Here is a 26248-nt window from a genome sequence, read left to right as displayed (position 1 = left end):
CTAATGCCCATTTTTAAAAAAAAAAAAAAAAAAGGGAGTGGGGTGGTTAAATAGGTAAAGGTGCCTGCTGCCAATCCTCATAACCTGAAGTCTGATCCCCAAGATCTGCGGTGGTAGGAGAGAACCAGCTCTCATTGGGTGTCTTCTGTCTCCTATAGGCGAGCCCTTGCATGTGCCCCGCCCACACAGACATTCATAAAATAAATACAATCTTATAAAAATTAGTCTAAAACAAAACCCTGAGCGAGGAGCAGAGGGTACCACCCGATATACTGATTACAGGTGTATTAAAAACAATCCCTGCTGTCAACAGTTATTTGAAAACCAACAATAACAAAAATATCATTATTTACAACCTTTGACAAGCCTATCAACAGGCTGGGCAGGGCCAGGGAAACAAACGAGCGCACGAGAGGCCGCCGCCAGGGGGCGCTCCCTCACCCCGCCTGTCTGAGGTCGGGGTGGGGGGGCGACTCCCTCCCGGCCGCCCCACCCCCGCCGGCCACCAGGGGGCGCCGCTCGCAGCCCGGGAGCACGGGCGAGCGGCAGAGGCCGGCCCGGCGCGGCCATGGACCGCTTCGTGTGGACCAGCGGCCTCCTGGAGATCAACGAGACGCTGGTGATCCAGCAGCGCGGGGTGCGCGTCTACGACGGCGAGGAGAAGGTAGGGCGGAGGCCGCCCCGTCCCGCGGACCCTAGTGCTGGGCTCGGCACGGCCTGGTTCTCGGCCCAGGGCCCCCGGCCTCGACCTCGCGGCCCGCGGTGCACGGTGGACCGTGGAGCCGGGACGCGGGGGACCGGAGGAGGGGTGGGGGGGATCGGAGCCAGGGACTGCCCAGTTCCGGCTGATCTGGGGCGCGCCCCCGGAACGGTCCAGTTCCGCCTGATCGGGGGCGCGCCCCCGGAACGCCTTCCCCCAATCTCCTGCGGGATGGATGGGTGATGGATTTGTACTGGGCTGAGCCGCGGCCGGTCCCTCGCCCAACAGGATTTCCGAGGGAGGCAGCCGGGTCCAGCCCCTGCTTGCGTTATGGACTCATGCAGTAAGCTCTGCCTTGTAGCGCAAGCAGAAATCTTAAGGGATGGGCTTGCAAACGATAAGAGACATCCCTGATGCAAGGAAGTATTTTGTACACACTGGAAACTCCCCAAGCCTTCCTGTTCTGAATGAAATGCGCGACCTGAGAACGGGGAATAGAGCTCGCGTTCCCGCAAGCACTTTTGCTTTCCAGTTTTCATTTGTCGCGTTCCTCCTTCCTCGCTGTGGGGGAAACGAAGCCTCCCTCTGTGATTTGATACACTTTTTCCTGGCCTGGTCCGTGCTTACAGCTGTTGGAGGTGCACGCGACGTTTGACCCAGGTCCCCCGAGTTTCTTAGGGTGGTGTTTTTGAGGCAGGATCTTCTCCGCAACCGTTCTTAAACAAAGTTTGATTTAAAGTAGCTCCGATTATTCTGGTTTTGAGTAGTAAATGCAAGCTAGACAAACCTGTCTGTCGGGTTGAGAGAATAACCCACAGGAGAACTGAAGGAAACGGTGGCACAATTTCCTCCCTGGAGCCACAGCCTTTCTCGTTTCCTCACGCCCATTGATTGACAGGGCGAGTGGTACAATTCTGACAGGAACTTCAAACGTACATCCTAAACTTTGATTTCAACAAGATGAAACAAAAACTGCTCTGATCTAACTGCACTTCCAAGTTAACAAAACATTTGCTTTGAAAACGGGGGATTTCACTTAGCAGCAAAGAGATTCTTAAAATATCGTAAGCCCAGTTTTGTGTAAATTAGACCAGCCAAGACGCTTAAAGTTAGGCTGAATTGCATTCTAGAAGGTACTTGAGCTCTACTTTTTATTGTGACGTTTTTCTTATTTTTAATTGTGTATAAGTGTGCGTGTCTACATGCGGGTGTGTGCACAGAAGGGCAGGTGTCCGCCTAGGCCGGAGGTGTCAGGTTCCCTGGACTTGTGAGTTGCTCTGTGGGTGCTGGGTCCCCGTAATGGCTGAACCATCTCTCCGGTTCCCCTCCTTCTCTTTTTGAGACAGAGTCTCTCTATGTAGCCATGGCTGTCCTGGAACTCTCCATGTCGACCGGGCTGGCCTCGAACTCACCGTGGCCGCGCCTGCCTCTGCCTCTCAGTGCTGGGGTTAAAGGCCTGCGCCACCCTGCCTAGCCTTTTACTTCTGATGCAAGAAAACTCAGATTTTGTAAGTCTTTTCTCGGATAAGTCCAAGTATTCTGGTGGAATATTGCACTGTTTGGTTTTTTTTTTTTATCAACCTATCACGAGCCAGGATCATCTGGGAAGAGGGAACTTCATTTGAGAAAAGGCCTCTGTCAGATTTTTCTGTGGTCAGGTCCGTGAGGCATTTTCTGGATTAGTAATGATGGATGTGGGAGGGCCTGGCCCGTTGTGGGCAGCGCTGCCGATGGCCCGGTGGTCCTGCACTGTATAAAACAGCAAGCTCAGAGACCCATGGGGAGTAAGCCACTAGGAAGCATTATTCCATGGTCTCCACTTCAGTTCCTGCTCTGACTTCCTTTCATGATGGATTGTAAACTGTAAGCTGAAATACCCTCCCAACTCCCCCTAACCCCCACCCCCACATGTTTTTGGTCATGTATTTCTATGGCAACTAGTGTGGCTACTGGAATTAAAGGTGTGTGTTACCACCACCCAGTCTGTAAGGCTAACCAGTGGTACTGTCTGATCTTCAGGCAAGCTTTATTTACTAAAATACAAATGAAACGCTACTACAGTGGTGTTTATCACAGCGATAGAAACCTAAGTTGGCACCGAGAGAAACAATTAATAAATGGGACCTCCTGAAACTGAAAAGCTTCTGTAAAGCAAAGGACGCGGTCAACAAGACAAAACGACATCCTACAGAATGGGAAAAGATCTTCACTAGCCCCACATCAGACAGAGGTCTGATCTCTAAAATATACAAAGAACTCAAGAAATTGGACACTAAAAGATCACATAATCCAATAAAAAAAATGGAGTACAGACCTAAACAGAGAACTCTCAACAGAGGAATCTAAAATGGCTGAAAGACACTAAGGAAATGTTCAACATTCTTAGTCATCAGAGAAATGCAAATCAAAACAACTCTGAGATTCCATCTTACACCTGTAAAAATGGCCAAGATCAAAAACACTGATGACTACTTATGCTGGAGAGGTTGTGGGGAAAAGGGAACACTTCTGCATTGCTGGTAGGAATGCAAGCTGGTACAATCCCTTTGGATGTCAGTGTGGTGATTTCTCAGAAAATTAGGAAACAACCTTCCTCAAGACCCAGTAATACCACTTTTGGGTATATATCCAAAGGATGCTCAATCGTGCCGTAAGGACATGTGCTCAACTATATTCATACCAGCTTTGTTTGTCATAGCCAGAACTTGGAAACAACCTAAATGCCCCTCAACCAAAAAAAAATGGGTAATGAAAATGTGGTACATTTACACAGTGGAGTATTACACAGCAGAAAAAAATAATGACAACTTGAATTTTGCAGGCAAATGGATGGAGCTAGAAAACATTATTTTGAGTGAGGTAACTCAGACACAGAAAGACAATTACCACATGTACTCACTCATAGGTGGTTTTAAAACATAAAGCAAAGAAAGCCAGCCTACAAACCACAATCCCAGAGAACCTAGACAACAATATGGACCCAAAGAGAGACTTACATAGATCTAATCTACGTGGGAAGTAGAAAAAGACAAGATCTTCTGAATAAATTGGGAGCATGGGGACCTTGGGGGAGGGTTGGAGGGTGAAGGGGAGAGGAACGGAGTGGAGCAGAGAAAAATGATTCAACCAAATCTTATTGTATGGCAAATTCTGCTCTCTAGTGTTTAGAGAAATAGAAACTTCATATATACATTTTTAACAGCACTGGAAGGATTTGATTTATTAATCTCTTGAATACTAACTCTAAATTGGTTTATTGTCTAATTTTCAGGAATAATAATCTACGAAATTAAAACTTCAGTCATGCAGACATAGATGCCATCTTTTTCATACTATTATACAATGTATTTTTATTTTTGTGGGGAAGTGGAGAAAACAGGGTCTTCTGTAGCCTTAGCTGGCCCCAAACCTTCTGCCTTTACATCCAGAAATGGGCTCACAGATCCCTTGCTTCTTTTTCTCCCTCCCATTTCCTCACCCTTTCCTGAGACCAGTGAGTGCTTACTGTATACTCATTTAGACCTTCTCTTTGGTACTTACATGAGATGTGTGTACCCACACATATAAAGCACCTTCTGTTGGAGAATTTCATTGTGTGTAATACATTGCAAATTCCCTTTTTTTCCCATTCGCTCTGTCTTAGCATTCATTCCATGTGTGCTGTACTATAGATACATTTCATTAACTACCTCTGATACCACATGTAGGTTATTTAGAATTTTTTATAGTTCTATAATGGATATATATACATATTATATATAATATATGTGTGTAATATAATATATAGACTAAGGTATATAGCATTTCTTTTTAATTATGATAAACCTTGCTCTAAAATGTTTAATAATTTCATATATGCTAATTAGGTAAGAAAATTTGTATAATATGTAGTGATATTGATTATTTGTAACAATCTTATCGTTTTAGATAAAATTCGATGCGGGGACACTTCTTCTTAGTACACACCGGCTGATTTGGAGAGATCAGAAAAACAATGTAAGAGACTTCAGCTTTTACATCTAATTCTGGGCTGTGTTTAATTAATGTGTGAATTGGAACCGAGGGCCTTGACTATGCAGAGTGTGTGCTACATCACTGAATTATACCCTCAGCTACCTTCATTCAAGTTGTTGTTTGTGTTCTCTTTTTTTTTTTTTTTTTTGGTTTTTCGAGACAGGGTTTCTCTGTGGTTTTGGAGCCTGTCCTGGAACTAGCTCTTGTAGACCAGGCTGGTCTCGAACTCACAGAGATCTGACTGCATCTGCCTCCCGAGTGCTGGGATTAAAGGCGTGCGCCACCACCGCCTGGCCTGTTTGTGTTCTCTTGATGGTTCTTGTTTTGTTTTGAGATAACAACGTTTTACTCTCTAGCCTCGTCACACCTTGAACTTGCTGTAGACCCGTCTGGCCTCGGTCTCAAAGATCTACCTGCCTCTGCTTCCCCGGTGGTGAGACGCTTAATTCTTAGGCTTTCAAATACCAGTCCTTCCTTCCTACAGCCTGCCTCAGTGTAGGGGAGGAGTCATTCCCGTTCTGAGGGATCCTTAAAAAGACAGAAGCAGGAGTGGTGTGCCACTTGGCGAAGCAGGGGCGCTCAGCCGCAGGAATTCGAGAAAGGCCTTGCCCTGTTTCACTCAAGAAGAGGCTCCTAAACCGGGCGGTGGTGGCACACGCCTTTAATCCCAGCACTCGGGAGGCAGAGGCAGGTGGATCTCTGTGAGTTTGAGGCCAGCCTGGTCTACAAGAGCTAGTTCCAGGACAGGAACCAAAAGCTGTGGAGAAACCCTGTCTCAAAAAATCAAAGAAAAAAAAAAGAAGAGACTCCTCATTCTGATTGTATAGTTTCTAGATGGAGTGAGGTGTATGTATGAGCTGATATCTCTATTCCAAAGAATTTTAACTTTAAAGGTACAGTTGTCAACAGGAAAAACTGTCTAGTGTCTCTCTGTCTCTGTCTGTCTTTCTCTCTCTCTTTATATATATAATTATATATATAATAGATATTTTTATTCTTTCTATAGAAAGAACAGCAAATGCTCTTAACTGCTGAGCCAACCCTGCACCTCATTTTACTTTTATTTTTTGAGACAGGGTCTTACTGTATAGCTCAGGCTGGCCTTGAACTCCTTATCTTTCTGTCTCGGATTCACTAGTACCAAGATTAGAGAGGTATCACTTCCTGGTTTAATTTGATTTATTATCGTATTCTGTGTGTCCATGAGTGTGGGCATACCGCTGTGCACGTGCAGAGGGCAGCGGATAGCTTGCAGACTTCTCCCTTCCCCCGTGGGATCCCAGGGTTGGAACTCAGGTTTAGGTTTTGGGAAGGTGCCTTTTCCCTCTGAGCCATCTTGCCAGTCCTGCGCTTGCCTTTAAGTCTCTCCTTATGCTCGCCCATGCGCCAATTGGCAGCACAGAGTTTTATTTCAATTTTCCTTAAGTTTACTAAGGAGATTGGGAGTGTGACAGGCATGTGCCTTCCTGGCCTGGCTAACGTGAGCGGTTTGGTTAAGGAATACAGTGTTGATGAACAGCGCTCCCGCTGCTGACTGATCCTCTGACTGCATACAGAGCTCTCTCCTGTTGCTTTCCTCCCAGGAGTGCTGCATGGCCATTCCTCTGTCCCAGGTTGTGTTCATCGAAGAACAGGCGGCCGGAATTGGGAAGAGGTGAGGTCTAACAATCTTTCTGTTGTTTGTTTGTTTGTTGTTTTGTGTTTCTGGAACCCGCTCTGGCCTCGAACTCAACAGAGATCCCCTGCCTCTGCCTCCAAGGGCTTAGAATTAAAGGCATGCACCACCACTACCCTGAGTGAGCTCTAAAACCTTTATTCACAAAAAAAAGTTATCTCCTTCTACCGCCCTAATTAAAGCCCCCTGTGCCCATTTGTCTCATTTTCCCCTTCAAATCTGCTGTACCCTGCTATTCAAGCATCTTCTCTATTGCTCCTCCCCCCACCTTGGTCTTTTTCACTCTTTGTTTCTGAGGTTACTCCAGGATATGTACTCACACTGAAGAACCTAAAGAAGTTAAGGACCTCAGATGAGAGAGAACATGTAACATTTGTCTTTGAGTTTGCGTTACCTCAACCAATACAATATTTTCTAGTTCTGTCTACTTACCTGCAAGGTTCATGTTTTCATTTACCTTTATAGCTAAATAGTATGCCACAGTATATGTGCACCACATTTTCTCCTTTTTTAAAGATATATTTATTATTTTATTATGTATACAGTGTCTGTCTGCACTTATCCATGCAGGCCAGAAGAGGGCACCAGATCTCAGTACAGATGGTTGTGAGCCACCATGTGGTTGCTGGGAATTGAACTCAGGACCTCTGGAAGAGCAGCCAGTGCTCTTAACCTCTGAGCCATCTCTCCAGCCCATGTGTGGCACAATTTCATTATCTGTTTGCTGGTTGAAGGACATGTAGGTGTTTCCATTCCTGCTGTTGTGAACAGAGCAGCAATGAACATGGCCATCTTTGCCATTCTGACTGGAGTAAGATGGAATCTTGAAATTGTTTTGATTGTACTTCCCTAACTGCTAGGGAGAATGAACATTTTTTTTTTTTTTTTTAGATATTTCTTCTCTGTGTTCAGATCCCAAGCATATTTTTTAAATGAGTCATTTGGTTTTCGTTTCTTTGATTCTTTGTTGTTTGGGTTCTCTATATCGTGGAGGGTAATCCTCTATCAGATGAATAGCTGACGAAGATTCTCTCCCAGTCTGTGACTTCCTCTCCACACGATTGGTCGATTCTTTAGCTGTGCAGAAACTTTTTAGTCGTCAGTTTTTGGCCTTGATTCCTGAGCAAATGGCGTTTTATTCAGAAAGTCCTTCCCTAACCTGTATCACGGAAGACACTGCCCATGTTTTCTTACAGTGATGTTTCAGTGTTTCACGTTTAGGTCTTTGATCCATTTGGGGTTAGTTTTCATCCAAGGTGATAGATAGGGGTCTAATTTCATTCTCCTGCATGTCAACATCCATATTTCCCAGCACCATTTGTTGAAGATGGTTTTTTTTCCCTCCAACTTATGTTTTGTGGGGTTTTTTTTTTTTTTTACATTTTTGTCATATATTAATTGCTGAAGTTTATGTACTCATACTTGGGTCAGTTGTGTCACATTGGTTTGCGTGTCCGTCTGTGTTTTATTACTATGGCTCTGAAATGGTAACCTCTCCAGAACCATAGTTTTTGCTCAGTATTTTTGGCTCTCTGAGATCCTTGTGGTTCCATATGATTTTTAGGATAGTTTTTTTTTTTTCCTTTTTCTGTTTCAGTTCAGAGTGAGATACTGTTTTGGATTTTGATTGCATTGAATCAATAAATAGTTTTTAATAAGACAGTCATCTTCACAGTGGTGATTCTACCAATCCATGAGCACTACCTGTCTTTCCATTTTCTAGTGTGTAGATATGGGGTTTGGGCAGGGTGTGTGGGAGGAGGATCAGGAGGAGTCCCCAGGCTAGACCCTGGTGAAGCAGGTCTGTATGCATTTAACAGTGCTGAGATGCTGCTGCTGACACACACGGTCTCTCTGTAGGTCAGCAGGGTTCAGAGTTGTCCTTATCGTCAGGTCTTCCAGATCATGCTGCTGCATGAGCGGCATTTCCAGCAAACGACACTGTAGGACGTAAGTTTTGGCTGAGTTTTTATTAAAATATCAGCCAGCCCATCTTACAAGTAACTTTTCACGTGTTCTCAGGTAGGTAAGGTAGACTGCTTTGGCAGAAGTGATAGCTCCATGTGACCTCAGGTGGTGACTTTGGATGGGAAGCCTAGACATAAACCACTCAAAACATTACAAAATTATTCTGAATTCATTTGTAAAGCCATGCATTTATTTTACCTGTATAGACAATGGCATTTAGTTTATATCTTACAAGTTTTATTTTTGCAGGTTTTAATGATTCTGAATATAAATTAGAAAAGGATGTTTTTGAAATTCATTATTTCTCTATGAATTTCAGAGTGATTGGAAATGTACAACATGTTTAAAAAATAGTGCTCATTGTAGTGGCACACACTTTTAGTTTCAGCACGTGGGAGGCAGAGGCTGGGGGATCTGGCAAATTCCAGGCTTGCCAGAGCTACACAGTGAGATCCTGCCTCAAAACAATACATAAGTAGTAAGTAAATAAGCAAATGAAAAGTTATAGAAACAGAATTTTAAAAATTCATCAACATATTTGCTGTTTCATTAGTGCCAAAATCGTGGTTCATCTGCACCCAGCTCCTTCTAACAAAGAGCCCGGTCCATTCCAGAGCAGTAAAAACTCCTACATCAAACTCTCCTTCAAAGAGCATGGCCAAATCGAGGTAAGCTCCCCTATGAGTACAGCTGGATTTGAACGTGTGTTGTGTGTTATATGGTAGGAAACAGTATTGTGATTGAAGGTGTGTGCTGTGTGTTAATGCGGCAGACGACAGTATTGTGATTGAAGGTGTGTGCTGTGTGTTATTATGATCAAAGGTATGTGTTGTGTTAATGCAGTAGAAGACAGTGTTATGAAGGTTATAAACCACATTTTTACAAAAACAAAAAACAAAGCAAAACCTTTTTATGTTCCGAGTCTTATAGAGTGAAAAGCAGAGGTGTGGTTGCATGGCATCCAAAGCGGGAAGCTGCTAGAGAAGCTGCTAGGGGGTAGTTGATGGGGCATCAGACCGCAGCGTGGGAAGGGATTCAGCTGCTCTCTGAAAGCTCAGCACCAGGCAGCTGATCTCCGTTAGCTCCATAGAGAGAATGGCTCGGGTCCAATAGCCCAGTGTTGTGGTTAGAGGACCGAGTGAGGAAGCCGCTGCACACTTGTTCTTGAGACACCTGTGCTGTCTTGTGCAGCAGCCCCTGAGTGCTTCTCACACAGTTGTTTCAAAGCCAACCGAAGTGAATTGCTGTTTTAGTTAGGGTGTCTACCACTGGGAAGAGACACCAGGACCACGGCAACTCCAATAAAGGAAAACCTTTGACTGGGGCTCGCTTACAGTTCCCGAGGTTCAGTGCATATACATCATGGCGGGGAGCATGGTGACTGCAGACAGACATGGTGACATGCAGACAGACGTGGTGACATGCAGACAGACGTGGTGCTGGTGGGGAGCATGGTGACTGCAGACAGACATGGTGCTGGGGGAGTAGCTGAGACTCCTACATCTTGCGGGCAGCAGGAAATGGTCTTAGACCCTGGGAGTAGCTTGAGCATAGGAGACCTCAAAGCCCACTCCCACAGTGACGTGCTTCCTCCAACAAGGTCACACCCACTCCAACAAGGCCACACTTCCTATTGGAGTCACTCCTTTTGGGGTCCGTTTTCTTTCAAACCACCACACTTGCCAAAGGTGTTTTCACTGGAGTTGGAATACGTTGGATTATTTGTGAGCCTAGCCACATTTTGTCTCTAATTTTGTTTTAGCTTTTTTTTTATTTTGTTTTTTTTGAGATAGAGTATTATGTGACACATAGTGGCCTTGAATTTGTTATCTAGCTGAGGGTGGCCTAGCACTGATCCTTCTGTTGGGATTATAGATGTATACTATTGCATTTGACTTGTCCCTAATTTTTACCTTGTATTTTAACTACACAAATTATTCTCTGCTCTTTTTGTGGAGAAATGGTTGTGTAATTTTTCCGGACTGTTTGTTTCAGTATAGGCTGACAGCGCTCCACATCTGTAGGATTGCCTAAAGTGCGGGCGTTTGCTGAAGTGGCATTCATCTGTGGGGAGAGCACTCCGTTGTGTGTAGAGGCCAGCTCGTGTGTGTGTGTGTGTGTGTGTGTGTGTGTGCGCGCGCGCGCGTGCGCGCTTGGATATGTGTTTTGATTTCTTTGTGCTTTCTGAAGCTGATCCTAGAAGACAGCTGTTGCCTTCCTTTGCTGTCCGAGGGTCTAGTCCTGTTACTGGCAACTGAGCAGAACGTTATACTAAACAGATGTTTTAGTAGTGTGTGTGATGGCTGCCATTTGACTGACTCAAGTCTTTGCATATATGTTACAGTTTTATAGGCGTTTATCAGAGGAAATGACACAGAGAAGGTGGGAGAATGTGCCAGTTTCCCAGTCATTACAAACAAATAAAGGCCCCCAGGTATTGTTAAAGCTATTTGTAAGTTCAATATCTTCTTTTCTGTTTGTCTTCTTAAGACAGGGTAACCTAAAATCTTGTGTAGCCTTGCTGGTCCCATTCTTGAAGTGGTCCTCCTGCCTGAGCCTCCCAAGTACTGGGTGTGAGCCACAAGGCCAGCCAATGCACTGTTTTCATTTCTGTACTTAAATACTCTTTAGGAAGACTCAGTAGTGGAGCTGGTCCTGGGGTCATAAGAGCAGGAGAGCTGTCCCTGCCCCTCATCAGCTGCAGCACTGGGGAGAGTGACCCCTGTACCTGTGGCTCACTGGGGTAACACAGTAGAGCTGCCCTTGATGGTGTAGGTGTGGGAGAGCAGACCCTGAGGGCATGAAAACAGGAGAACTGGTCCCTCATTGCTGCCAGCGTGAAATAGCTGGGGCAGTGCTGGAGAGCTCACCCTGGTGGTGGGACAGGGGAGAGCAGCTGGACTGACCAACCCTGCAGCTGCCCAGGTCCAGAACCAGGCTTATGGCTTGGCCTGCCCCAACATCTACCCCATCTGTGATCTACTGGAGCATGTAAAGGGCCTGTCCTACAGACCCAGAGCTGCAGGATCTCCACAACACAGGGCAACAAGATATCCAAGAAGAGTCTCAGTGAGGGCCTGGTTTTGATGGTGTAGTAGAAACCAGAGGCTTTGAACCAGACCAGTGACCACTTGCAAGTAAAGATATATGGACAAAGGGGTTTACTGTGTGACTCACTGTGTCAAACTGCAGCTTCCATGATGAGATTTTTAATTTTTTTTTGCTTTTTAAATTTTGTTTTACTGGGGGAGGTTGCAGGGGAAGAGGACAGGTGCAGAGGGACAGGAAATGAATGGGTTCAAGATGCAGGATATGAAGGACACCGAGTAAATACAAAGAAAAGACATAGTATCTTTTCGTAAAAATAAACCATTATTAGTTATCAGTTGAAAGAAAGAAAGATCCTGTCTCAAAAAAAACAAAACACAGAAGGGGGAGGAGGAGAGGAGGAGGAGGAAGAAGACAATGACAACAAACTCTGTGATCACACACTTGTCAAAAACAATAGAGTTCTGCTTTTTTAAAAAAATTTGAATTTTCCTGGGAATTGGTCTGAGTCAGTCATCAGCTCTGGACAGACACTCACATGTGAGGAAATAGCTTGTTAATAACTTGTCGAGTACAAGAATTTTAGCTACAGTTTTATACATTTGATAGATTATTAATATCTAATATATGATAGATCTCCAAAGAATAAAAAAAGAATAAGAAGTTTAATTTTACCTAAAATACTGAGAAGTGCATGCATGTCGCTGGTTATATTTATTTTCCTTTGCTGTTGAAGGTCATTATGTAGGAACAGAAGGAGACAGATGCTTTGGAAAGGAAGCTGGATGTGATTGTTTGCTGTTTTCTGTGTGGGCTCTTTCCCACCTTTGAAAAGTCAGTGCGGCTTACAAAGGGCTTTGTTTCCTTCCGTTTTGTGTATCTTATGATCTAATTGTTTTTTGGTTTTTGTTTTTTCTTTTTTCTTTTCCAGCCAGGAAGAGTAAGAGCTGTAGGGATTGTAGGGATTGAAAGGAAACTGGAAGAAAAAAGAAAAGAAACTGACAAAAACATTTCTGAGGTAATCCCTAAACATCTTGCTACACTGTGACTAGTTACATTCTGGAATTTGGAATTTATTTAGTTTGCCCAAAAATCCATAGTCTCCGTTTCCTACGGCAGACCTCCCTCACCGTGGCACATTTTGCTCCAGCTTTTTCTTATGCTCACATATACAGAGAGGGCCGGGAATAGAGAGCTGTTCTTTGTTATTACTATTCCTGTTTCTGAAGGGGGCTTGATGTTCAAAATAAAGTTCTTTAATTTATGAACTAAACTATGCCATTTCAGGAAATAAATTATTCCCATGGATTCTCACCCTCAGAGAATCCTCCACAGGCATTATGTTGTGTTACAGAGGCTGACTTGTTTAGGAAATAGTTCTTGTTCTCCACACGTGGACTTGCGTAAGAAGCTGTGGCTACTGTCATGGTCCCCTAGGTAGGCAGGCAAACTGGCACTGTTGGCATGTGAGACATGCCTGGTGACGAGAAAGCGCGGTCTCTAGAAGGGACTCGGGACAGGGCCCTTGATGTTTGTTGGGATTTGGAAGACCTGTTAGCAGTGGGGACATGGGCTGGGAGGCCAGAAGGGTGTGTGGTGTTAGCAGTGTCAGCAGGAAGGAAGGGTCCAGCAAGAGGACTGGGATATGCAAAGGGAAGAAGCACTAGTACTGAACAGAAAATTCAGACGTGTGGGAATCGCTAATGAGATGAATAACCGGTCCCTGCAGACGAGCACATGGCGTCTGGGTTTAAAACAGAACTACAATGAAGTTTGGCTGTGGAGTGGATAACAATAGTAGAACGCTCTGTAAGCCAAGGACTTAATAATAGAATGGACGTGTGCATCTTTCTTGCTATAATTTTTATTTTATATACCTTCCCATACTTTAAGAAACTGTTACTTGTGTTTTGTAATTGATATTTTAATACTTAAAACATTTTTTAGCCAGTTCTTTTAAAGCGCTGTGGAATTTCTGTTTGTTCTACTGATTACATGTGATAAAGGATATATTCTGTGTAAACTCAATGCTTCAGGGTTTTTTTTTTTTTTTTTGCTGTGAAAATAAAGTGATTTCTCATAGCATTTTTACTTCAACAAGTGAAATAAATTTATTAACAGCTTGTGTAGAAATCTAAGTTTACATGATGTGCCTCTGTTCTAGCTTTGGTGTGTGCTCTAAAGTTAGAGTTGACTCAGTTTCATAGCCGGTGCCCGGGGCCTCCCACAAAGGCTTCCTGCATCAGCTGGCTCTTGCCGATAAGAACCCAGTGTCTAAGCCTTTGTTTATCTGAGGAAATTCCTGTGAGGTGTGTGCACGTTCCTTTTGTTTTCAGTGTTAGCTTAGTGAGCTGGCTATGAGGATCTTACACAGTTATTCTTACACTATTCTTTGAGCTAAAAAAAAAAAAAGGGTTTTCAGATGGGGGTACTTCCCGCAGATTGTCACCGCTGTTGTGTATGTCAGACCACTGTGTGCGTGGAGTTCTTGCTTAACTGACTCTCAAAAAAGAAAAAGAAAAAGAAAAAAAGAAAGAGAAAAAAGGAAGAAAGGAAATATCCATGCACATCACTTAGTTGAGAAATTCTACAGCAACCTGAAATAATTTATTAGAAATATATCTGATTGAGTTTGAAGAAGCCCTCGAAGTAGACATTTGTTGCAGTGGTTTTACTCGGTGTGTTTGAGAGGCACTGGATGCTTTGTGTGCAGTAAGTACTGCACACAAAACTGTGTCATGGCTTAATAGTCCAGATCTATGGCTCAGTTATAATTATGTCCAAAAACAGTATTCCTGCAGCTGGGTATTGTCATTTTTAACCTGGAAGGCATTTTACAATCTTTGTTGATCTATCAGAAAAAAATTAGTGATATCTCTCTCTCTCTCTCTCTCTCTCTGTCTCTCTGTCTCTCTCTCTCTCTGTCTCTGTCTCTCTGTCTCTGTCTCTCTCTCTCTCTCTCTCTGTATGTGTGTATGTGTGTGTGTTAGCCATGGCATAACCTAGAACCTCACCAATGGCAGAAAAACATTCTATTACTGAGCCATGCCCCAGACTGAGATTTTCTTGTAAGTGTTCAAAAACACTAAACAAAAACACTAGATAATCATCTATGGAACGTTTGGTTGTAATTTGTTTGAGGAAGTTTGCAGTTTCTTAAAGTAGACTTTTAAAATGAGGTGGATGTGTTGCTTATACAATTAATAGTAAATCAATATTTGTAAAAAAATTTTGTTTATTGTTGCTTTAAAACATTTTAGTTCTTTAAAAAGACTGCAATACAAACTTCATTTCTCATTTCAGGCCTTTGAAGACCTTAGCAAGCTAATGATCAAGGTAGGTGTCAAGTGTTCCACTCAGATTCAGCCATGATGACCTTGAAAGTATATTTTTCTTTTTTTTTTTTTTTAATCCGAGACAAGGTTTCTCCATAGCTTCTTTGTCCTTTCTTTTTCAGGCTAAGGAAATGGTGGAGTTATCAAAATCAATCGCTAATAAGATTAAAGAGAAACAAGGTGATGTCACAGAAGATGAGGTGAGGATGCTTTTTTTTTATCTTTGAAGTGGTAGATGCCAGATAGAAAGCAGCGATGTTCTTTTAGTTGACCGGTTCTCTCTCCCTGTGGTTGACCAGTTCTCTCTCCCTCCTACTGAGCTACGCCTGCAGCTTCTCACATTTGCTGCCTTCCAAACTTTTTTTTTATTACACTTACTTCCTTATTGGGGTGAGCTGTGCTGCAGCATTCAGGTGGTGGACGGAGGACCACTCAGAAGAACTGATTCTCGCCTTCTACCATGGATTGAATGCAGATCCTGGGCACTGAGTTCAGATGTTCAGGTGGCAAGTGTAGTTGCGCACTGAGCCATCTCACTGGCCCTGCTTTCTTAGGGTGACATTTTTATTGCTTGCGTGTGAAGTGCTAAGGAGAAATTGGATCATATTCTTTTTCGCTAGTTCTACAAGGGTCAAGATTATTCTGTGTTCTTTCTTACGGTGTAGGAAGTAAAGCTATTGAAATGTCTAAAGAGTCGCAGAGTAGCTGTCATCTGTCATCGCAGACACACCCACCCCAGCCATGTGCTCTATGGGGACCTGTGATAGGTTAGCTCTTGGATAGACACAGAGGAAATCCTAAAAGTGACTGTCCTTTTAGGAACTCCCAAACTCCCCCAGCGTCAGCAATGATAGTGAAAATCCAAACCATTTCCATTTGTCCATACAAATCTGTGCTGTCTGCCGTGTTAAGTTTGGCCAATCTGGTCAGATCCGTTTTTCCTTTGTGAGTTCTTAGTTGTAGTATTTGGTTAGCATTAAAAATAGCTTAGTTACTGCCTTTCTTTCACATAAAACGTTGAGAATGAACAGCATGAGACTGGGGCAGAAGGATGAGAATAACTAGATTTTTTTCAAGGAACAACTAAGACGCTCGCCGCTGAAGTCCACAGCATAGAAGACATGGCTATCTAGAGAAATAACGGTGCCCATTGAGCTTATGATGAAGAGTTTCAAGTGTTGTGCGGAGAAACTGTTTTCTAGTCTGCTGATGCTTTTCCCACCCTCTTACAGACCATCAGGTTTAAGTCCTACTTGCTGAGTATGGGAATAGCCAACCCAGTTACCCGGGAGACCTATGGCTCAGGCACGCAGTACCACATGCAGCTGGCCAAACAGCTGGCTGGAATATTGCAGGCACCGCTAGAGGTAGGTAAATCCAAACCCCTGCTTTCCAAACACTGCTAAATTATTTCCATGTCATCAGAAGTCTCAAGAGCCTAACTGTTTTCATCATGTGGTTTGCATTAAATGACATGGTTTTTTTTCTTCCAGGAATATTAAATTGGCTTAAGTATACTTATTAATTATCTTTAATTGTAATCTTCAAAACTACTTTTAATTTCCATTTCAGATGTTTGTACTTCATTAAGTCTGTTTGATGAGACTTTTTCCTGATTTCAAAGGATCTTTCCTTTTATAAACATATTTCTCTCTAGTCTGTATTTTTGTTTGTTTTTAAAACATGAACTCATTTTGCAGCCCAGGCTGGCTTTGAACTCACCATTCTCCTGCCTCTCTAAGGGCTGGGATTATAGACGTGAACCACCATATCTGGCTATGTTTAGGTTTTATTGTTTTGTTTTTGTTGTTGTTTCTTTGTTTGGGATTTGGGTTTTATTTGTTTGTTTTATATAGGATCTTTCTACACGGCCTTGACTGTCACGGAGCTCACCGTGCAGACCAGGTTGGCCTTGAGAGATCCACCTGCCTCTGCTTCCTGAGTTCTGGCTATAAAGGCACATACCACTGTGCCTGGCCCCATATCTAGTCTTTATAGTTCCTGCTAATAGTTTTGTAGTATACTTTCATAAAGCACTTTTTTTGGTGTATTTTAAATATATGCTAAACTAAGTGCAAATCATTGTGTGTCCATCACCTATCTTCATCAGTAAATTGTTTTAAAGCTGATCATCTTGTATGTAAATATTCTAATACCTGTAATGATACTAGACTAATTTAAACACAGCTGCAGTATCAGTATCACTCACTGTTTCACCTAAAACACTAGAAACCTTTAATGTCACATGTCTGGTCTGTGTTCATATGTTTAGTTTTTAGTTTTCTGTGCTGATGGTCAAACATAGGAATCTGCATGTCCGCCTAAGCTGCAGCTCCAGCCCCAAGTTGTGTTTTGTTTCGTTTTTATTTAATCCCAACTTCTCCGGGGAGAAACTGGTAGTTTGACTGACTCCGTGGTATTAACATGTTTCTCATTCTACACGTTCTCTGTCAATTGTTATAAATAGCAGCTTTTTATAACAAGAATATTTTATAGGGGATGTTGTACATTTCTGTCAGTAGGTATGTAGTATCTGTCTGTCTGCCTCTCTGTATACACACACATATACATAGCTAGATACATAGTTAGCAGCCCTTGACGGTCATTACTACAAAATATGATTATGTTATTTCATTAGGGCTTGCAAAATTATGGTATCACTTGTTTCTATACTTTCTTCCTTTACTAACAGAAATTAGTTAAAACATTAAATAAACATAAAAATTTGTTAACGTTTAGTGAGCCTTCCTCTAAGAGGCTTCAAGCCACCACGGCGCAGGCCCCGGTGCCCTCAGCCTTCTCCTCAGCTCTGCTGCTGAAGAGTCGGAGCAGGTCTCCAGAGCTCTGCCGTGGCTCCCGTGCACTTGCCAGTGAGGGGAGCGGCTCCAGGCTTATTTGTGGCACCACTTTCCTGAGTCTGATCCTGGACTGATGGCCACAGTTTATCAAGGCTCTGGTCCCTCTTATGTGGTTTTGCCTCATCCCACCGTCCTGAATTAACCAAGGTGATGTGTGTTGAAGCTTACCCTGTGTCAACAGGCTGCCAGTGTTACTCTGGCCTCTTGCTTCCAGGGCTTGCGGATGTGTGGCCCCCGAGTTCTCCAGTCTTTCTCAGTCTGAATCACGTCTGCAGTCAGGAGACTAAGGACAGTTTGGAAGAGTGCAGCTGCCCTCTTTTCATCTAAACGATGTTGAAGTCCATTTGTAGAATTCGAGGCATTGTGGAGGATGTGAATAGGCTCTCTTGTGTATAAATACAACTTTTTAGGAAAAAGCATGTAATTTGTGATTTCACTCAGATTATGATTTCTGTTAAGAAATGATAAATACTTGTTGTTTTTTCTCTCTCCCATTTTAACAGGAACGTGGGGGAATCATGTCGCTCACAGAGGTGTACTGTTTAGTGAACCGAGCTCGAGGGATGGAGGTAAGAACGCATGTTTCCATGGTCCCCCTCTAGTGAGCACACATTGATTGTGAACCTCAAAGCTGTTTGCAGAAGCAGCGTGATGAGAGAAACGGGATTGGCCTGGGGCTGGCTTTGCCTGCGACTGTTGAGTGACTTTGAGTGGTGCACTTCACTGCCTTGGAACTCAGTTTTGTCACCTTAAAAGTAAAGGTTTGCAGTGAGCGGTGCCTGCCAGCGCTGAGGTCTGTGTACTGCAATGAGTGGAAGGTTTTCCTCTGCAGTATTTAACTCTTGCAGGCTCAGCTGGACTCAGATTTCTTGGTAGATAGCGCAGAGACAACTTCTCCTTACTCCTTTGGCTGAGTATCAGTAGGAGCTGTTCTTTAGGCCCTATCCCAGTCACACCTGGTGCGTGGCCTCTGAGACTCTTTCCTGGTGCTCTTGGTGCCCCAGCAGTCCAGTGCAGCTTGGGTAAGCTGCCTCTTCCATATGGCTCACCAAGTCCCAGAGTGCATCCCCGTCCTGTCATCAAGCACACGAGTGTTGATGAGGCGAGCACCAGCTGTTAGCTCGCTTAGCCTCTCACTCCTGCTTTACCGCCCTTCAGGTACACCTTCAGGTAACTTGGGGATGAGGAAATTGAGGGTAGATTAGATCCACCTAGAGATGGTGGATTGACAAGTGTTGTACTTAGGCTCAGCTGGCTCTGGAGCCATCCCACGTGACTCAGAGCTATGCTTGTGTCTACCACGGCGCAGATTTATTCAGGCTGCACTATCCAGAACGGAAGCCACTAGTAGCTACACGTAGCAGTCTGAATCTATAAAACAAGTATAAGATAAACAAAGGTCAGTATCCATGCCAGTATCTCAGAAAACGTTTTTGTTGTTACTATTTATTAGAGCGCTGGAGCTTGAGCCCAGGGCCTTCTACATGGGCGAGAACTCCACTCCTCAGCTGCACTCCCAGCTCCTTCCCTTTTCTCTTTCCCTGTGGGTACTGGAGGTTGTGAGGTCATGCAGTGACCTGCACTGTGTTTCTATTGGGCAGAACTGCCGAAAGCTGACTTTGGCTTCTTTGCTTATTCTTTTGTCCTTGAAATTGAGTGACCTATAGTACTTGATGAATAGCATTTTCTTCTACTTTATAAGTTTTTAAACTTTATTATTAAAAAAAAAAACCTTGGAAATAAAAATGTCACATACCAAAACTAACCAGACCCAAAGTCTGTACAACTCAACAAACGTCTTTATAGTTAGAAATGGCATGGAAGCTATGAGGCTTCACATTAAATTTACACTTTCAGAATCATGGTTTATATACTTATCTACCATCAAAACCAAAAATTTTATGACAAAATAATAGCTAGAAAAATAGCTTTTTTAAAAATCCTCTTGCATACCCTGTGTCCATCACCGACATTCAGTTCTTCAGCCCCTTGTATTTAGCCTTTTTGTTCTCTTCTTTCTGTTACATTCTGTACCCACGCGTACATTTCTTTGCACACACACACACATACTCACACACACTCACACTCACACACACACACACACTCACATTCACACATTATTGGCTAGTCTCCACATGTCAGAGAGAACATGAAGTTTTTTTCTTGAGAATATATGACTTCAATTAATATTATACATTTTAAGATTATCCATTCTCTGTAATTTTTGACTTTATTTTTCTTTAGAGCTGAGTAATATTCCATATATGTGGGTGTATACAATATATATAAATTTTCATTATACATTCATCTGTTGATGGACAGCTAGGTCTTTGCTCTAGTGAATAAAACAGCAATAAACAAGGGTGCAGCTCTGTAGGGTACAGAGCTCTCTGGGTCATATGCCATTGACTTCCTATTCTGTTTTGGTGGTTATTACAGTTCTATAGACCCATTCTATTGCTTTGCACTGTTAACTGTTTTTTTTTTCCTCATTAGTTGCTCTCACCAGAAGATTTAGTGAATGCATGCAAGATGCTGGAGGCGCTGAAATTGCCTGTCAGGTAAAGGAATCTCCACAGGAAGTTTGTCAACTGGAGCTATGATTCTGCCTAGAGGACACCCGAAAGCCACCCAAGCCTGCTACTGTGCATGGCAAGCCAGATGATGCCCTCTTGAGGCTGTGCCATGTGCGACCCCGAGTTCTCCCCCCCACCCCCATACTGCAAGCATCTTCTGCCCTCCAGCCTTCATCCTATCAGGGATGGGTGTGTCCTAGTACAGATCATATTCAGACTTGTGATTTCCGAGAGGAAACTCAGAAGAATTCACCTCTGAACCTCCCGCGGTGCACATCTTCAACTCATAACTGCATTCTCCTTATCCTTGGGCTAAAAGCACCCTGAACTGGAAAAAACTCTATCATGTAGATTGTGGCCCATAGTTTTATTGTCTGTTAATTCTTGAGTTAATTCTGTTATAGTTACATGTAGTTATTATGGCTTAAACACTGTGTGATTGTCCTCAGGCCTGGGCATTAAGTAAAGTCGACTGTGGCTTGCTTCTCCTTTGTGGTTGAACATCTTAGAAATACCCACACTGTTCTCACATCTGTGTTTTCCAGGCTTCGGGTTTTTGACAGTGGTGTCATGGTAATTGAGCTTCAAACCCACAAAGAAGAGGAGATGGTGGCCTCAGCCCTGGAGACAGTATGTGAATCCCGTTTCCGTCAGTCCTTAGAGCTTGCCACAAAGACCCAAATGCATAGCGACTTAAGAAGCAGGATTCGCTGTTGGATTTAGCTAGAAAGCCATTCACAGGATCAGTGCTTTGTGGTAGACAGTGATGTTTTCATTCAACCAGCATCCATAGTAAAGGTTTTTGAAGTATTTGTCTCCCTTGACATCTTAATGAGGTGCTTGCTTTCCCGGTGCAGCTCAGCGGTAGGAATAGGTTTTCAAGTCACATCCTTAACTGGACCTGATTAGAACTCTGTGGGCCCCTTACCAGAGCCTGTGACACACAGAGTTTGCTGTGCTCTGGTCTTTCATACAGTGCCTTCTTCCATGAACAGCTTCATGTTGGTATATAGCCTGTGCTCTGCCTGTTCTGAGCCCATCAACTTTCCTAGACTTGAGCTCTCTAGATTCAGGTCTGCTGGACTAGAGGGCTGACCAGTGGTTCAGAACACTTGCTCTTGCAGAGGACCTAGGAGCAGTTCCTAGAACCTTCATGGTAATTCACAACCATCTGTAGCTCCAGTTCTGGGAGATCCCACCCCTCTTGATCCCTGTGGGCACCGGGCATCTCTGCAGGCGAAGCACTCACCACATAAAGATAAATCTAGAAACAGGAAGGTCTAGTTTTACAGTGACTATTTAGATTTTAGCAGAAAACCCAGTAAAGCATTTCCTTCCTGCACTGGTGTGCATTCCTCTCAGTGTAGTGAAATAATTATGGTTGTTGGTGTTTTGTCTTGTTTGTTTTCTGCTGTGTGTTATCACTAGGTTTCAGAAAGGGGATCTTTAACCTCAGAAGAGTTTGCCAAACTTGTGGGGATGTCTGTCCTCCTAGCTAAAGAAAGGTATGTAAGCCCTCGCGCCCTCACTGTGCTGTGTGGTATGTTTCTGGATGAGCAGGTCATTGTGGGATTTCTCTTCTTTGTTCCCAGGCTGCTTCTCGCTGAGAAGATGGGCCATCTTTGCCGAGATGACTCCGTGGAAGGCTTGCGGTTCTACCCAAATTTATTTATGACACAGAACTAAGAATTTTGTATCTGATAGACCTTTGTCAATACACTTGGCATCGTGCCAAGGTCAGATGACATTGAGTTAAGCGATGAACACAAATAAACCAAGAATTTGTTAGAACTTCACAGGATAATATAAAACTCTTACTCTTTCCCTAAAATTATGGTCTCAGAAGTATATTTACATGTAGGAAAAGACAGAACAGTGAATGGATATGCATTTAAAGTCATGCTGTACTTGTGTAGAACTCCTGGGATTTCACTTGAAACATGGTGGATTTTAATTTGATTCTTGAATTTAGATCCTCAGGGGGAGAAGAAGTAAAGTTGCATGTTTGGATCCATAAGGTAATCATTTTTTCTGTGACTAAACTTCACCAAATTGTGAATGTTTTTCTCTGCATCTGACATGCCCATCTTGGGCATTCATGAAGGAAGCAATAGCTACACTGTAGTTCAAGAACCAATAGCACTGGAATAGAAGGTCGGATTGCAGAGTGCCTGCCAGGCGCTTCCTCGGGGCTTGGGAAGCAGACCTAGGTATATCTCTCCCCGGTCAGATAAAACACCTTTAAAAAGGCTAGGGTCTAGCTTACTTGGCGAGCATTTGCCTAGAATACAGAGGCCTTTGATTTCAGACCAACCACCCCAATAATGGGGGGGGGGGGAGAAATTGTTAAGCACTTACTCCTCAGATTCTTTGTAGTTTTTAAGTGATAATTTCATGACTGGCATTTTTAAAGACTCCAGCAGTATGATTTTGTTTAAGAAATGTGGATTTGGACACTGAATGAAAGAGCTATATAGACACACCCAGAGCTGTAAGTACAAGTCTGAGAGTTGGACAGTTCTGGAAAGGCATTAACTGCATAGGACCTTAAGTGCTCTTCTTCTGGAAGCCAAGGGTGTGAAACAGGAAGGTTGGCAGATCTCCTTTCTCCTCACAAGGAGTCCCAACGCTCAACTAGAGACATTACTATCGTAGTCCAGCCATTTGCCCTTCTTCACGCCCTACATATTTTAAGTTGTGTGGAGGAAACATCAGAGAAAAAGGAAAGTTTTTGATAGCAAAACCTGGTGTTGCCGGGCGATGGTGGCGCACGCCTTTAATCCCAGCACTCGTGAGGCAGAGGCAGGTGGATCTCTGTGAGTTCGAGACCAGCCTGGTCTACAGAGCTAGTTCCAGGACAGGCTCCAAAGCCACAGAGAAACCCTGTCTCGAAAAACCAAAAAAAAAAAAAGAAAGAAAGAAAAAAACTGGTGTTATCATCTCTAGATGGCTGGAGTTAAGTAGGTTGCCTGACTTTATGGATTGCACGTTGGCATTACCTCAGACTCAGGGAGTCAGTCCTTTCTGAAGCTTAGCTGGAAGAGGAAGGGGAGGGACAGTGTCGCCCGGGAGCTACAGGGAGGGTGCCCAGACACACAGTCGCTTGAGGGTGCCTTGCAGATGAGTTGAGGCCACTGCATGGCTGTGGAGAAGTGCCAGTGTCTTCAGCTGCAAACCAGGGAACCCCACTCCTGATCCCTTCCTGGGAAGTGACTGCCCACTGCTTCTGTCCTGCAGTATTAATGAGAACGCTGCAGCCAAGGCAGCCTCCTTCAGTGTGGTTTTCAAATCTGTCACTTAATTTCAAGTATGGTGACATCTCCCCTGATCACCTCATTGTTTATCTCAGGTTTACTTTATGGTTAATTCAGTGTTGGCTACCAAATCGTCTAGGAATTGTTTAGACCATCGTGTCTGTTAGTATGTCTCACCGCTATCTGGACTGCACGTAGTCTGTCACGTGACTCTGGCAGACTTCTCCGCGCGCTCGAGCGCGCGCACACACACACACATACTCCTTATCTGACTGAGGGCCTTTAAGTCAGCAGGTTACTGATCATCAGCCCTACCACTTGGGTTGGTTGTGAGGTTATTGGGTTATAGGAGCTGCTGAATCCAGCTCTAATGGTTTGGATTCATCACAACAAACACAAAATACATTTGTTTATTCAGTGTGACACCCGATCAACAAAAATGGAGCAATCTGATTTGTAGAATGTGAATGAAAGATGAAAAGTGACATAAATATACTTTGAAAAAGTCACATTAACTAAAAAAAAATTTATTTTTCAATCACTGTTTCCAGATCTTGGTTTATCTGTTTGACTTTTTTTCTTGCCAAATGTGTTGTTCTGGTCCTTTTGTTGCAGGCTGTCTTTAAATACAAACCAATCAAACCTAGGTGCAAAAATGTTCTGCTTTGGTGCTCATCACTGTAATTTTTGTTCTCACGTTGCTCTTAGGAGAATGAGTCTCTTTGTAAATTTACAATGGAATAGTTTAGTTATGTAAAGAAAAATAATTTACATTATGTAATCAAAGGCCGTTTCCAGGGTTAGATGATCGGTGTTAATGTAGATAGAGTCAAATTATTGTGAAACTTTAAAACTAATTTTCTTAACTTGGTGTTCTTTTTAAAATTCTCTGTAAAATACATGAAAATGATAAATGTTTAGTCACACTAAGCCAGTATGAGAATTTTTCTAGATTATAAAGCATTGCTTATGAGTTGTCTTTGAAGTTTTGTAATTTTGTTATCTTAAAAAGTGGGAAACAAGTCATGAGCTATGTATGATTCAGATCTCATAAGGCCAGCTGTGTACATTCACGTGGGTGGGTTACCACGTGTGCCCGGTCACTAGACTAAGCTGACCAGTTTCACACACACCATGTTTAAGAAGGTTATCTTTTGCCCAACAACCTCCGCATCTCCATCTCGGTACAGTGGGTTCACATCTTGTCAGGAGGCTAGGTTTTTAAAACTTTGTCTGAGGTCAAAATAAAGCATGCTCAAAACGACCCTTGAAAAGTCTCTAAATGGCGGATGGAGTTCCTCCTGTGGTCCTGCATTGTGAGCCCCTGGGGAATGTATGGAGGTATAGATCTGTTCTGCATACAGTAAACACGATCTGTGATGCTGCACATGCCAACAGTGGACTTCTAACAATACTCACACTGTTGGAATGTGTGCTTTGCCCTACTTGCCAGGAGATATAGTTGGATTTATGTAAGTTTGTTACATATCCTTCCTTTTAGGGTAGACCTAGAGTGCAAGCTTAACAAGGACAGATTTTTCTGGCTTGTTCGTGGATCTATTCCCCAGAGTCTGGAACAAGGTTTGGCACACAGTAAGCATTCAGTAAATATTTACTGAATAAATTGTGTCTGTCTATATAGTTAACTATCCATCCGTCCATCCATCCATCCATCTATGTAACACACACACACACACACACACTTATTGATAACTAGGCTTCACTTCACTTTACTTAAACTCTCATTCAGTTTAGTTAAAATGACTTTTCTAGAATACATAGGGATTTTAAACTCTGAGAAGAAAGTAACATCTTAGGAAAACAGCAGTGGAAACAACTCTCACTGAAGGCAGGGATCGCAGGAGTGAACCCTCACACCTGATTGAAGGAACCGTCTAAACGGTCTGTAGTTTCTATTTTTCTTAGCCCTATGAGAACTCCATACAATGGATTTTGATCCTCATCACCCGCTTGTACCCCCAGATCCATCTGCTCCCCTCCTTCACTGCCCACTCATACTTCTCTCTTAAAACCCATGAAGTAGTTCTGCTCCCCATATACTCCTGGATATGTGTGGGCCTTAAGGGGCCACGCCCTAAAGGAAAACTGACTCCTCCCAGCAGCTGTAGTTTGCTTCCTAGTAGGGGCGGGATTTCATGTCCATTCCCCTGCTGAGGGTTGGCTTGAGCTTGTGAGGTCTGGTGCTTAACCTACTCAACTGACGTGAATTCCTGTGTGCACTCACTACCCTGCTGTCTCCAGAGATCACTGTCCTTCTAGTCATCCACTGCCTCCAACTCTTACAGTCTTCCAGCCGCCCTTCTGCTGTGATCCCACACAGTCTTGGGAGGAGATGTGATCCAGATGTCACGTTTAGGCTGAGAAGTCCACGCTTCCTTAGTCTCTGCGCCTTTACGGTTGTGGGTTCTTAATTGTTATCTACTTTAAAAAGAAGCTTCTCTGATGAGGGTTGAGAGCTGTGCTAATCTGTGGGTATAGTGCTGAGTCATTAGGACTAGTTTAATACTATGTCCACAAGTACAGGAACAGTGGTAGCTTCTCCCCCAAGCTGTGACTGTAGGCTTCAGTTTCACAGCAGGCCTTAAAATCAATCAGAAAGTGATTGGTTACTCCCGTGACATTTGTGCCACTATTATAAGAGTTGACATGTCTTTCCAGGCCAATAACTGTTACAGTTCTCAAGGTTCATAAGAGAGTAAGATTGGTGATTCCTTTTCTCCTCAGGTAGCATGCATACACCCCTCCCGTGTTACAGAAATAGAGATGGAGCTTCTGAGTTCCAGCTTGATTTCTATGTCC

At 43.4% G+C, this 26248-nt stretch overlaps 1 protein-coding gene across 1 annotated transcript; it reads left to right on the top strand.

The window, feature by feature from the left end:
* Positions 1 to 508: 508 nt before the first annotated feature.
* Vps36 (vacuolar protein sorting 36 homolog) lies at positions 509 to 24408 on the top strand. Its single transcript, XM_050137422.1, has 14 exons — positions 509 to 664; positions 4628 to 4696; positions 6298 to 6368; positions 8911 to 9025; positions 10702 to 10791; positions 12337 to 12423; positions 14709 to 14741; positions 14863 to 14940; positions 15973 to 16107; positions 18102 to 18167; positions 20095 to 20159; positions 20720 to 20804; positions 21603 to 21679; positions 21767 to 24408. The coding sequence occupies exons 1-14, from the start codon at positions 569 to 571 to the stop codon at positions 21858 to 21860; spliced, it is 1161 nt and encodes a 386-aa protein (XP_049993379.1). The 5' UTR covers positions 509 to 568; the 3' UTR covers positions 21861 to 24408.
* The last annotated feature ends 1840 nt before the right edge of the window (positions 24409 to 26248 follow it).

The sequence above is a fragment of the Alexandromys fortis genome, unplaced genomic scaffold (assembly GCF_014885135.2).
Source record: "Alexandromys fortis isolate MF-2015 unplaced genomic scaffold, M_Fortis_MF-2015_v1.1 scaffold_3, whole genome shotgun sequence".
Taxonomy (NCBI): domain Eukaryota; kingdom Metazoa; phylum Chordata; class Mammalia; order Rodentia; family Cricetidae; genus Alexandromys; species Alexandromys fortis.
The sequence above is the reverse complement of the archived record's forward strand: the minus strand, read 5'-3'. Positions and strand labels throughout refer to the sequence as shown.

Bases quoted from the DNA above. Each gene is read 5' to 3' on its own strand.
- Vps36 (XM_050137422.1), top strand. From the start codon at position 569: ATGGACCGCTTCGTGTGGACCAGCGGCCTCCTGGAGATCAACGAGACG. The intron at 665-4,627 runs GTAGGGCGGAGG...TTATCGTTTTAG, and splicing joins TCTACGACGGCGAGGAGAAG to ATAAAATTCGATGCGGGGAC. The intron at 10,792-12,336 runs GTATTGTTAAAG...TTTCTTTTCCAG, and splicing joins AAACAAATAAAGGCCCCCAG to CCAGGAAGAGTAAGAGCTGT.